Source organism: Phaenicophaeus curvirostris, chromosome 5 (genome assembly GCF_032191515.1).
Source record: "Phaenicophaeus curvirostris isolate KB17595 chromosome 5, BPBGC_Pcur_1.0, whole genome shotgun sequence".
In the NCBI taxonomy this organism is placed as follows: domain Eukaryota; kingdom Metazoa; phylum Chordata; class Aves; order Cuculiformes; family Cuculidae; genus Phaenicophaeus; species Phaenicophaeus curvirostris.
In genome coordinates this window covers 1,684,934-1,698,049 of record NC_091396.1, presented here as the reverse complement: position 1 = coordinate 1,698,049, position 13,116 = coordinate 1,684,934, and the positions used below count along the sequence as shown (strand labels likewise).

Below are 13,116 nucleotides of genomic sequence, written 5' to 3'. Positions count from 1 at the left end.
CTGCTATGACATTTCATACATGTTCATTGTTTCCTGTGGCCTCTTCACCCTTGTTGCTGGTCCTGGGTTGATGCCACAAGCCCTCTCTGATATGATCTGCACTGGGATGTCGTTATGTTCTTGTAGCATCTTCTCTTTCATGTTCTTCTGTGCTCCCCTCCTGTCGTGTTCCCTACCTGCTGTTGTAAACGCAGCTTCTTCTCTTCCAGGATTGGCCTCTCTCAGCTGGAGGGATTTCGCCGGCAGCTTCTGGATGTTCTTCAAAGAAGTAACAAACCAAAGGTAAGAGAAAGCGTTAACCTGAAGAGGAGTCCCTGAGCAGCGATGGGAAACTTTTAGCACCACATAAGAATTGTCCCAAGGCACAACTCCAGGCTGGATGGAGAATGGGTTGGGAGCAGCCCTGAGGAGAAGGGCTTGGGGGGCTGGGGGAGGAGAAGCTCAAAAGGAGCTGAGAACGTGCGCTCGCAGCCCAGAAACCCCCCGTGTCCTGGGCTGCATCCAGAGCCGTGGGAGCAGCAGGGAGGGAGGGGATCCTGCCCCTCTGCTCCGCTCGGGGAGACCCACCTGGAGCCCCGAGTCCAGCTCTGGATCCTCAGCACAGGGAGGACACGGAGCTGGTGGAGCGAGGCAACCTGGGCTAGTGCCTCACCACCCTCATTGTGAAGAATTTCTTCCTAATATCTTATATAAATCTCCCTTCTTTCAGCTGAAAACCATTCCCCCTAATCCTATCCCTGCACAACCTGATCACGAGCACCTCCCCAGCTTTCCTGGAGCCCCTTTCAGTCCTGGGAGGCTGCTCTGAGGTCTCCCTGGAGACTCTTGTCTGTCTGTTTGTCCATTTTTTAGCACATTTTCTCTGTTTTATACATTAAAAACTCAAGTTCCATCTACCTTGTTTATCCTGGAAAACACTGAGTTACCAGCTGGTGGACAAGTTGGATCCTTAACTCTACAAAAACCTCCAGCAGGAAAATAAGGATGAGATGTTGCTACTTCCAAGGTTAAAATTGGGAAAGGAAGAAATGGCTTTTCCTTGCAGGGTTATCTCAAGGTCTATCAATTAAGCTATCGAGGCATAAGACCTGTTTTTATTCTTTTGTGCTGAGGGACATGGTTTAGTATTTGATGGGAATGGTTGGACTCGAAGATCCGGTGGGTCTCTTCCAACCTGGTGATTCTGTGATTCTATGAAATTCAGTTTAAACCTACTAACAGCATCTTGTGAGATGTCTCTGCTTTTCTTTGGTCTTCTCTTCTCAATCTTCTTTCTCTCCCGTTGCCCAGTGGCGAATCATTGTGGGTGCTACCAAGTGCATCCCCAAGTCGGAGCTCCCCGAAGAGACAGAAGAAAACTCCGTAACGAGTAATCGCCTCTGGACTCATCCCAGCGACTTGACCATCGCCTTATCTGCGAGCACCCCGCTCTACCCACCGGGCCGCATCATCCACGTGGTGCACAACCATCCTGCAGAGCAGTGCTGGTGAGTGCGTGGCTCCAAAGCCAGCTCACCGAGACAGGAGGAGAAGTCTCTTTTGGAAGACTCTCCAAGCTAGGAACCCATCTGTGAAGGAAGGGTTCGGGTCTGGAGTCCTCAGCACAGGGAGGACATGGAGCTGATCAAGAGGAGGCCACGGAGATGATCTGAGGGCTGGAGAACCTCCTGTACGAGGAGAGACAGAGAGTTGGGGTTGTTGAGGCTGGAGAAGAGAAGGCTGTGGGGAGACCTTAGAGCAGCTTCCAGGACTGAAAGGGGCTCCAGGAAAGCTGGGGAGGGGCTCTGGATCAGGGAGGGTAGGGACAGGACACGGAGCAATGGTTTGAAGCCAAAAGAGGGGAGATTGAGATGAGATCTTGGGGAGAAATGTTTTGCTGTGAGGGTGGGGAGGCCCTGGCCCAGGTTGCCCAGAGCAGGGGTGGCTGCCCCATCCCTGGAGGTGTCCAAGGCCAGGTTGGATGGGGCTTGGAGCCCCTGATCCAGTGGGAGGTGTTGGAACTGGATGGGCTTTGATGTCCGTTCCAGCTCAAACCATTCTGTTTCTGTGATTTGGTGGTGGATGGGAACGACTGACAAAGGTCTTCACTGGTAGAAACCTTTCCTGGTGTAAAACAGTGAAGTCATGAGCTTAAGAGAAGAGGAATAATGGTTTCTCTTCAGAGCTGGCCAGCACCAGAGACCCAAACCATCCCATTATTCTTCTCTCTTTTTCCTTCTGTTGCTTGTTTCTTACTTTTGCATTGATGTCTTGCTCTTCCATCCCCTGCTCTCTGGTTTCCCCTCTGGTTGGATCCCATCTCCTCCAGTTGCTGCGAGCAAGAGGACCCCACTTACTTTGCGATCTGGGGGGACAATAAGGCGTTTAATGAAGTGATCATCTCACCAGCCATGTTGCACGAACACCTCCCATACGTGGTCATGGAAGGGCTCAACAAGGTAAGGTGGAGAATTCGGATCAAGGGGCAATTAAGTGACCTGATATAAACGAGTCCTGGGCCTTTATGTTCACTGGACAGGAATTTTTTGCCCAGGAGAGCTGTTTTGAATACACAAGAGCAATTGTCTTCTACTCTACTTGGAAGGATGGAGAGAAGAAGATTGTGCTCTGGGCCAGTCACACACAAGCTATTGGAGTTGAATGTTGAGGTCTGGAAATGGGATGTAGATCTCCATCCCACTGCAGAGTCCCAGACTGGGGGTTCTTTCTAAATTTATAATTAGAATTACAGGCTGGGTGAAGAATGGATTGGGAGCAGCCCTGAGGAGAAGGTCTTGGGGAGCTGGGGGAGGAGAAGCTCTACATGAGCCACAATGTGTGCTCACAGACCACAAACCACCCGTGTCCTGGGCTGCATCCTGAGCCGTGGGAGCAGCAGGGAGGGAGGGGATCCTGCCCCTCTGCTCCACTCAGGGAGACCCACCTGGAGCCCCGAGTCCAGTTCTGGAGTCTCCAATGTAGAAAGGACATGAAGCTGCTGGAGCGAGTGCAGAGGAGGCCACGGAGATGATGCAAGGGGTGGAGAACCTCCTGTATGGGAGAGACTGAGAGAGTTGGGGTTGTTGAGGCTGGAGAAGAGAAGGCTGCGGGGAGACCTTAGAGCAGCTTCCAGGACTGAAAGGGGCTCCAGGAAAGTTGGGGAGGGATCCTTGATCAGGGAAGGCAGGGACAGGACGAGGGGAAGGGTTTGGAGCTGCAAGAGGGGAGATGGAGATGAGATCTTGGGGTAAAGCACCAACTGTTCCTCTGCTTTCCTTCCGTAGGTCTTGGAGAACTACAACAAGGGGAAAACAGCTTTACTTTCTGCAGCCAAAGTGATGGTGAGTCCTACAGAAGTGGATCTCACCCCGGAGTTGATCTTCCAGAATCAGCCCTTGCCTAGTGGACCCTCCGTGCAGATCGGAACTGGAGCCGGAACCGCGGACAGACGGAACAGCAGCACTAAGTAAGGAGACGCCTTTGATTCCTTTGGATTGTTGGCTCCACGTGTGGGTCCTCTTTCTCTTAGGGTGTTTGTGTGGAGGTTGGATCCAAACCTTTGTCAGACTTTATGTGTCCAACCACACGATTCTGCGATTCCAACAGCCTCCTGATGGTTTTGGTAGGAAGGGAGGGATTGCCAGCATGGAGAAAGAGGGGAAGATGTGGCACTGGAGTTCCGAGTGTGAGAAGAAAGTAGTAGATTAACTGTCCTTGAACTTCTCTTGCCTCAGTCTTCTCTAATCCAGAGGTGTTGGGTGAGAAGAGAGTTTGGCTGCATGTAGGGAGGCTGCTCCATGGTTTTGGGTGCTTCATCTAGAAGCTTTTCATGTCTCACTGGAAGCAGAACCGTGGTCCTAGGTGAAAATGGTGCTTGAGGAGGAAAATGTTTAGCCAGGAGGAAAGGGAGAAGGGCAAGAACCTGAGTTTGCAGAAGGAAGAAACCAGACCTAATGTTGAACTTGGGAGATCAGAGAGGTAAGAGGGTCATGGGTGGTTCTGGTTAGAGCGACGCTGTGTGTCCTTAATGCATATGAGGAATTCTGTGCTCAAGACGTGGTTCTTTGGTGTTCCTGGGAGCGACACGGGTTCCGTTTCTCGTTGCAGGAGCAAATCCCATTCTGAAATCAGCTTGGAGGGGTTTTATGAGACGAAGCCGCTTTCTCCTGTGCAGAAAGACCCCGTGGAGCTGCTTCTCTTGGACACAAAGGAACGTCTGTCTGTGGAGCTGCAGGACCGTCGTGCCCCTCTGGCCACCATGGAGAGCCTCTCGGACAACGAGTCCATCTACAGCTTCGATTCGAGGCGCTCCTCTGGGTTCCGGAGCATCCGGGGTTCCCCCAGCCTCCATGCTGTCATGGAGAAGGACGAGACGCACTGCTTTTATATAGACCCCGTTATCCCCGAGGAGAACCCTTCCCTCAGCTCGCGGACAGAGCTGCTGGCTGCCGACAGCCTCTCCAAGCACTCCCAGGAGACTCAACCCCCCGACAACGCTCTCAACAGCGGCGCCACCACTCCCCAGCGCCGCTGCAGCGAGGAGGGGGCCAGCAGCGAAGGGGACCGCGTCTCCTTAGCTCCTCGGGAAGAGTTGGCCCTCCAGAACGGACGCCTCACCGACGTTCCCAGTCCCCAAGTGCTGGAGTTTGCGGAGTTCATAGACAGCCTCTTTAATTTGGACAGTAAAAGCAGCTCCTTCCAGGACATCTACTGCATGATGGTGTCAGACAGCTCGAGTGACTTTGCAGAGATGCCCAAGTCGGTCAGCGATCAGGAGATCCTGTTGAGGGCACAATACGAACCCAACTTAGTCCCAAAGCCCCCGAGGTTGTTTGCAGGCTCAACAGATCCTTCGTCGGGCATCTCAGTGTCTCCCTCCTTCCCCCTTAGTTCATCTGGAGAACTCATGGACATCACTCCAACGGGCGTGAGCAGCCAGGAGTGCTTGGCCACTGACAAAATCCGGACTTCTACCCCCTCTGGGCACGTAACCAGCCCTGCCAAGCAGGACGACCTCATGATTTCGGCCCTTTAGTGCAGGGGAAAGGCTCTGAGAGCTGCTCCCGTAGGCTGAGTGCTGAGATAACGCTTGGAGGAGGTGGTCGTTGGGCAATTCAGAGCGGAGGAGACAGCTGGGAACGTTCCTTCTGGGGTGGCACGGTGGTGGCACGCTGGAGGATGGGTTGAGTTTGAGTCCCGGGCTTGCAGCTGGGAGGAGTCACGGTCGTACTTGCAAAGATAGGATGCAAGTTCCCTACCTCAGCTTGTCTCGTTTCGTTTTGGAGGCACGTTCCTTGCTGAGTTTGGGAGGAAGACGCCCTGCTCCAGGGAATCCTCCAGGTGAAGGGGGTGGATTCCCTGAAGCTCGAGGGTCGGATAGACGCAAACGAGGGGGGCCAAGGCCAGATCTTCCTCTTGGTACCGTGTCAGTGGTTCTGGAAATGAGCAGATTGAACCTTTGGGCCCTATTGCACTACCAGGTCAGGTCTGGCCGGAGCTTCAATTCGTCCCACTTCCACAGGGATGGTTTTTGTAGGCCACTCTCCTCTTTTAAAGCCATTTTGGGGCTATATTTTCCCCCGACACACTCTTCCCTCCCTGGCCGGGCACAGCAGGAATGGGGCTGGCACTGTGTTTTCTCTCCCCTCAGTATTTCTGTGTTCAGTGACCACCAGGCTGCTACCGAGAGGGAAGGACACTGAAGAGCCTCCTTTGCCAGAAAGAGCTCTCCTGGATGTCACCATCATCTCTTCTCCCTTCCCTGGACCGCTCTGAGCTGGCGACGTTCCTGTGGGACTGACAGGGTTTAACAGGCATCTCAACACCCAGAATTAATATCCAAGCCCCCACGGAGCCCGGGAGCCTCTGCTAGGTCCTCACCCCACCCCCAGGCAGTGATTTCAGATCGGTGCCAGCCTCTGTCTTTGGGAGTTCAGAGGAAAGAAGAACTTCCACTGAGTACTGAAATCTCTTGTATGTTTACAGAGCTGCTAAGCTTTTTAGAAGATATTTATTAAGCCAACGGGGAGGCTTTCCCGAAGCAAAAAAGCACGTTCATGCTCTCCTTCCTGGGCTCTTCCCTCTGGGAACCCGAGGGGAGAGAGGATGGACAGCTAAGATCGTGAATCCCCGGCTTTTAAAGTGGATCGGAGCCTGGAGGAAGCTGCACGCATCCCTTGCCCACCTCATCCACCTCTTTGCACGTGTCAAAGCTCGAGCAAGCTGTGAGTAAAATTACCTGAACGCTGCTGTGCGGAGCCTCGGTGCCCGGAGGAACCCGCTCGACTCATCTCAGCAGGCGCTTTCTGGTGATGGGAGCAGGAGAGAACCTACCTAGCAAGCGAGTTAAATGTCCTGTGACCTGGAGAAGACCTTTAATTGGCCAAACACCTTCCTCTCGATGCTCAAACACCTTCCTCTCGATGCTCAGTGGGTTTATCCATCATCTCCCTTGACTTTCTTCTTCCCCCAAAGGTGTTATTGCATTTGGGATTCAACCCAGAGCTTTCTAGCCAAGGTGCAATGATGTAAAACAGCTTCAGGGGCACAGAAACAAGCTGTGGGGCTGAGTGCTGCTCTCCAGCTCAACAATTTAGCGTGGGATGCTCTGTCCCCTGCTCCTTAGGAATTACAAAGCCTTTCGAATTGCTGGGGCTTTGTGAAATGGGGAGTAAAATATTATCCTGGGGGTTTAGGTTCCAAAGGTGACTGTCTTGAATCGGAGGGAAGAAACCTCTCTGAATTCAAAGTTAATTTGTAAAAGCAAAATGCTTTGGTTCTGAGCGACGAGAAGTTTTTTTTTTTTTCCTTTGTAGCTCCTTCGGTTTTGTTCCCCTCGCTGAGAGCTCGTGTGGTTGAGGAGCTCGTGTGGAGCGGTTCTAGGAGCTCCAGCAGATCATCTGTGATTGCAGAGCACAGGGTAGGGCTGGAGTGCTGCACACAGCCAAGAAACACTAAAAAAAAAAAAAAAAAAAGAAAGCATCCAGGAATATGCACGTTAAACAGGGTAGTTCCGAAGGGAAAAGGGAGATGAAGTGGTGGGAGGCTGGAGCTAGCGGGCTAGCTCACCTCCCGTGGTGATGGAGCAGGGAAAAGGGGTTCATTTCTGCCTCTAATCCTCGGCACGTGGGTCGTAAGAACACTTAGCACTTAGGCAGAGCTTTATCTGCAAAGCACTTTACAAACATTAAAGGCAAAATCATCCCTGGCAGCTGGGAGGTGGCTGTCTGGGTAGGTGGAAACTACTGGTTGCCCTGCCTGAGCCTGGTGGGGAGGTGGAAGAAGGTGGATTCCCTCCCTTTTAGGAAAGAATCGTTTCCCTAGTGACCTGATGGTGTGAAATAGGTCGCGATATTGCACTAGAAAGTCACTTCTGGGCATCGCTCTGCTGCCTCCTGGGAGGCGCAGGCGTCGTGCGTGACTGTTTCCTTCTCTGTGCCACTGGAACCGTGTCCTGGGGGGACAGGGTGACCTTGCCCTGGCCAGGAGACAGCCTGGCATGCTGCATTTCTCATGCTTTGTTTGTGCTCTGTGCTTATTAGGCTTCTAAAAAGCCAAGAAATAATCCTTGTGCCCTGCGCTTGTCGCCAATCAAGGGAGTAAAGGTGCCCAAGAGCCCTTTGAGTTAAGGTTCTTGCATCACTTTATGAGCAATCCCTGTTTTCCATTGTTCTCTCTTGACAAACGGATCTGTTCCCAGTCCTCACAAAGTAAATCCACTTTCTTTGTGTTATTTCTCCTTTAAACCTCTCTGTGTCCTTTGCTAAAAGAGCATTTGGACGTCCTGTATCATGCTAGAAGGATGGAGGACGTCGCGAAGCCTTGTAGCTACCTCCGTCTTCGTGCTGCATGTTGCTCCCTGCTCTCTCTGCCCTCGCTTCACTCTGACGTGCAGATGAAAACACACACAAAAAAAAGCATTTCCACATCTCTTATCCCTCGGCTCTCTGGTTCCTGCTCAAGCTTTGTGCCTTCTAATCTTTCTCTACTTCAATGGGACGTCCCACCAGTCGCGGAGGCAGTGCTGGAAGTGCCTGATGCCCCAGCCCCCAGCTAAGCTTGTTCACTTCCACAGAGCATCCTTAAAATCCCCTCTAAGAGCTTTTATTTTTGGTGGTAATGTGGATCCTGGAGAGCAGAGAGCGATCTTTGTGCACCTTAACGTTCCAGCGCGGTGAGCGAAACCACTTTCAGCTTTGCCAAAGAGCCTGGAGGGGTTCTCTACCCTCTCCACGATGCCCCAAGGTGGCAAATTCCACCTGACTGTGGAACTGGTGGTGGTTGTCGCGTGTTTCTTCGGGATTTTCCTAGCAGGTTGTCGTGGGATGCAATCCTGAGGGCTTGAAACCTTGAAGACCCTTCGCTAGGTGCGTGTTGAACTCCATCCAGCAGCTGAGTTCAGCCCCAACCTTGCTTCGAATTCTCCCAAGGCAGGAGGGGGTTGGTACCGCTGCTTATTTATACGGCTCTGACCCTTTGGGGCGTGTCCAAAGGGAATAAAATAGTCCCATGATAATTTATAGCATCCAATTTGTTCCTTTTTCCTCAGACGACTCAAGTCTAAGGTGGCTTTTGCTGACAATCCTTCCACGCTGCTCCCTCCTCCTGTTTAAACTCGCCCCACCGAAGCTGGATTTTTGCTGAGAGCTGGTACTTCATTTTTTTCTGCTGCCAACAGAGTCTCACGGAGCTGCCCTGCACTTTAGGAAGCATTTAGACAATCTCCAAGTTGGAAAAGCATAGGATGAGCCAATATCTGTTGGCCAAGCGCTCCCTTGTTCTGTAGCACCAAAAAAATGAGTCAAGAAAGACAAGGAAATCAAAGGGAAATGGGTCAAACAGCAAATGCACTGAACCTGGAAGCTCAGCGTAAAAACCGAGAGAGATTTAACACGCGGTGGTTGCTTCTTGGCCGTGAAATGTTGGCTTCTTCCCTGCTTCAGGTGTACCCGGTGCCTCCTTCGCCTGCTGAAGGGAAGGGAGGGTTGGGATTGCAGTAAGGGTTTGCACAGCCTGCTCTGATGCTTGAAATGAAGGAACTTAGGGCTCTGAAGCCTTGGAAAACGCTGGCCGAATTGGGCTCCTTGTGCCTTCTTCTCAGAGCCTGTGGAGGGACAAGTGGCATCTCTAGAGCCGAAGGTCCCTCTCATGGAGCTTCTGTGATGCTCCAAGTGGAGCAGATCCTGCTGGAGGCAACCGCCGCTTGTTCTTGGCACCTGTGGGAAGCGTTGAGAGGAGGAGAAATTGCAGCTGGGAGGTGGGACCTGGTCTGGGAGCTCCTTGCTCTCCAGTTAAATGGTCCTACTGGTCATATGGGTCAAGTGGAGGGGTACAAGTGGAGTTTTTGTCAGTGTTTCATGGTGTCTTCTTCCCGTTGCCGGCTCCAGAGCAGTGTGTCTGCTCTGTCCTCTTCAAAGGAGAAGCTGCTGTGCCTTCCAGTGAGATCTGGGAGCTTGGCTGGCAGCGATGAGCCTGGGGAGCTGTGGTTTGTTTGCTTTGGGAGTTTATTTTCCAGCTCGGAGAGTCGAGACCTTCTCTACCGAGATGGGTGGCAGTTTAGAGCCCAAAACCTCAACCCTGTTCGTTTGTAAACGCTCATTAGAGGGGGGGAGGAAGACTTCTGGCAGGAGATCTTTCACCTGCTGTGCCGAGGGCAGCGTCTTCTGCAGAGCCGCAAGGCTGGGGGCTCCCACGGGTGGCAGGAGCATCGGGAACTACCAAGCTTGGCTTTTCCCTCCCCATCTACATCCACACCTGCCGCTTCCCTGGGAGCTGGTGCCCTCTGAGCAGGAGGATCTCGAGCCTTGCACCCTGGAGCTTCCGTAGGGAGCTTTGCCGTAGGGATTTGCAGTCCTAGAAAGCATCGGCTCTCTCCAAGCACGTTGCTGTCTCTGTTACTGTTGTCTATTTTTTTGCTTCTTTTCTTGAATTCGTGCCTGTTGTGCCTTTGTTTTCCATTGGTTTGAAGCCCAAGCCTCCTGCTTGGAAGCAGCCGACCTCCTTCCCCGCTTCTGCACGTCCTTTCTTCTCTGGGGGTGTGAGAAGGGAACGCGTCGTGGCCAAGGACCAGCTCGGAGTTGCCCTTTCTGCCAGGACCTCTCTGCTCCAGTTGGGTTTTGCCCAGTTTCCTCACTCCCTGCTGCCTCGGGTTGGATCCAAGCTGGTTCCTCCTACCTGCACTGTGGTTCCCCTCCAATCTGGGACCTCAAAGTCTATTCTGCGTGGTAGGAAGAGAAGGCTTCCAACCTCTTCTTCCCTGTGGTCTGCAGGACCTCGGGCACCGCTTAACGGGTCTGTCCACCGGTAAAACTTCCTCTCAGGTCCATTTGTGAGTAAAACTCTTCCTACTCTTCAAGATCTGACTCTGGTTTCGCAGGATCTTGGGCTGACTTAACGTATTCCAAGCTATCCGCTGCGGTTTTGATTTACAACCGTCTTCTAGAGGAAGGCTGTCTTTTCCGAGTTGGATGTTCTTGCTGTGTTTGAGACCTCACCGTGTCATCCTGTGCTCTGTTTTTCATTCCCTGATGTTTCCTACCTGCCCAGCGTATCCGTGCGGCGAGGGAACCTCTGTCTGGCTCCTCCTTTATGTCTGCAAAGTCATTAAACGCAGAGCAGCGGAGGAATGAGCCTTCCTTTTGCTTTTTGTTGGGGTTCCTCTGCTCTGCTCTCCATCATGGGCTTTTGTGCTGTTGTGGTGGCTCAGAGTTGGAGGTACCTGGTGCGCGTGGTGGGACCAAGACGAGGGAACAGCCTCCGTGGGGTCTGTCCTGCCTCGCGGCGCTTCTTTGGGAACGTGTGTCCCAAGTGATGCCGTCCCGCTGTGTTTGTGCTCGCTGGTGGCAAAGGGGCATCATCTCCTGCAGCTACGGCCAGGGACTAGCCTCGAGCTCCTGTCCTAGTGATAAACTTAATTACTAATGTCAACATGGGGATTATTGGGGTTGGGTGGCTCCTCCCTGCCTGCGCACGTTGGGGAGCAGGAGAGGAGCTCCCTGCCTTTTAAGACCCTTTCCTTGGGCTGCTCCGCTCTCCTGCCCGTCCTCCCTCGTGGCTGCGAACGAGCAGAGACAGCAAGACCAGAGAAACCGGTGGAAACTCTTTCCTTCCTCATCTTTTTGGGCTTCTTCGGGCCAGCTGGCTCGGGTGGAGCCCAGCAGGGTGGTCTCCACGCAGCAAGAGCTGGCAGGAGCGGCGTAAAATAACTCCCTTGCCTCCCAGTTCTCTTCCATCCAGAGATGGAAGAGAACATCCACATTCCACGCCTCTGTGGAAAAGCCCTTCTGCTTGTTCCTCTCTCTCCTATCTCGCATCCTGCGCTGGGGCAGCTCAGAGGAGGGGGGCGATGAATTAACTCTTCGACCCTGCTCGCCTCGTTATTGCTAAAGCCTTTTGCGTTTATGGGAGAGTTGGTCCTTCTAGGGAGCCCTGAGCTGCTCTGCTCGCCTCTCGCAGGGCTCGGAGCGCTCGCGTGTGCAGTCAGGGGGGAGACGGCACAGGATCCTGCGTCCCAACGCTCTCAACTTGGAGAGGTCACTGCCTGTCCTGGGAATGCCGCCCTCCGAATCCCTGCTCCAAGCTTCATCCTCAGCATGAAGACCACAAGGAAACTGAAGCACTCCTCACGTGCCATTCTCATGTGACTTTTTGTACCTAATGTATGAAAGATCCAAACTAATATTGCTGTAAAGAAAGATACAGATTAATATAGCCTATTCTATAAAGAGAGATGTATATAACGGTTTCTGTATATCGTATGGCACCGTGTATAAAGTGGATGTAGAAGCATGACTGGTGTATGTGACTGTTCCCAAGGCTGACCTGGAGAATGATGGGTGTGATCTGCTTGAGGTTGGTCTTCAAGGGTTGTGCGTGAGCTTGAGAGTTGGAAGGACCTTGCACTGGGCTCTCACCTGGCAGAGGGGTGAGGAATGGGGCGGTGGCCGCGGCGCCGAAGCTCTGGGGAGCGATTTGGCCACCACCGGGGCTGCTCATCACCTCGTTGGTGCTGGGTCTCAGTCTTGGGAGCAGGAAAGATGCTTTGGGGGACGTCCCTGTCCCTTGAGAGCAGCTTGACGCTCTACACCCGTGGCAAAGGGGTTGGAACTAGATGATCTTTAAGGTCCTTTCCAACCCAAACTGTTCTGTGATTCTGGTGTTTGCCAGCTCCACCTTGGCCGTGGTGGAAACCACAGGAGCCTCAGCTCTAGCAACCTGTCTTCTCGAGTGGAAAAGGGATTTAAGGAAGGAACTTGAGGTTTTGAGTCACCAAGGGCTTGAATTCCATGTGCTGTGGGGAAAGAATTGCAAACAAAGGGGTTCTGGAAGGCGTGAGAGAAGGTGGCAGGGAGAGAAGAGGACAGGGCCAGCAAGAACAGTGTAGAAGTTTCCCCTCTGGAACGTTAGCAAGGTGCTGGGATCTTTCTAAGAGGAGGAAGAGCTGGAAGCAGTGAGGAAGAGTTGGAAGCTGTGAGGAAGAGCTGGAAGCGGTGAGGAAGAGTTGGAAGCGGTGAGGAAGAGCTGGAAGCGGTGAGGAAGAGCTGGAAGCGGTGAGGAAGATTTGGAAGCGGTGAGGAAGAGCTGGAAGCGGTGAGGAAGAGCTAGGAGCGGTGAGGAAGATTTGGAAGCGGTGAGGAAGAGCTAGGAGCGGTGAGGAAGAGCTGGAAGCAGTGAGGAAGAGCTAGAGGCAGTGAGGAAGAGCTGGGAGCGGTGAGGAAGAGCTGGGAGCGGTGAGGAAGAGTTAGAAGCAGTGAGGAAGAGCTGGGAGCGGTGAGGAAGAGTTGGAAGCAGTGAGGAAGAGCTGGAAGCGGTGAGGAAGCTTCACAGAGCAGGCAGTGAGGCAGGGATGCAGCTTTATGTTGGTTTGGGAAGCAGGATCTCAAAGCTCGGTGCTGCTCACGCTGCAGAGCAATAACAGCTCTAGGAATTCATATTTAGGAGAGGGCAAAGCAATCGCTGTGTCTCACGGGGAGGAGGAGGAGGGGATGGGAGCAGCTTCAGGAGAGGAGCAGGAGCTTACTGAGCAGCCCTGAGAACCACCAGCAGGAAAAGGAATGCCTGGAAGAACATAATCCTATTAATGGCTGCATGGAATAGTTTTTATGGTCGCTCCTGAAGAGGCTATCAAGGAATTAAGAG

At 52.9% G+C, this 13,116-nt stretch overlaps 1 protein-coding gene across 3 annotated transcripts in view; it reads left to right on the top strand.

The window, feature by feature from the left end:
- DAGLA (diacylglycerol lipase alpha) overlaps positions 1 to 11,704 on the top strand; it is a 54,532-nt gene extending 42,828 nt beyond the window's left edge. For all 3 annotated transcript variants that reach the window (XM_069857221.1, XM_069857219.1, XM_069857220.1), the window contains 5 exons: positions 210 to 282; positions 1,291 to 1,487; positions 2,309 to 2,438; positions 3,264 to 3,445; positions 4,087 to 11,704. In XM_069857221.1, the coding sequence (XP_069713322.1) occupies positions 210 to 282; positions 1,291 to 1,487; positions 2,309 to 2,438; positions 3,264 to 3,445; positions 4,087 to 5,014 (1,510 nt within the window). In that variant the 3' untranslated portion in view covers positions 5,015 to 11,704. The remainder of the gene's footprint in view (positions 1 to 209; positions 283 to 1,290; positions 1,488 to 2,308; positions 2,439 to 3,263; positions 3,446 to 4,086) is intronic.
- The last annotated feature ends 1,412 nt before the right edge of the window (positions 11,705 to 13,116 follow it).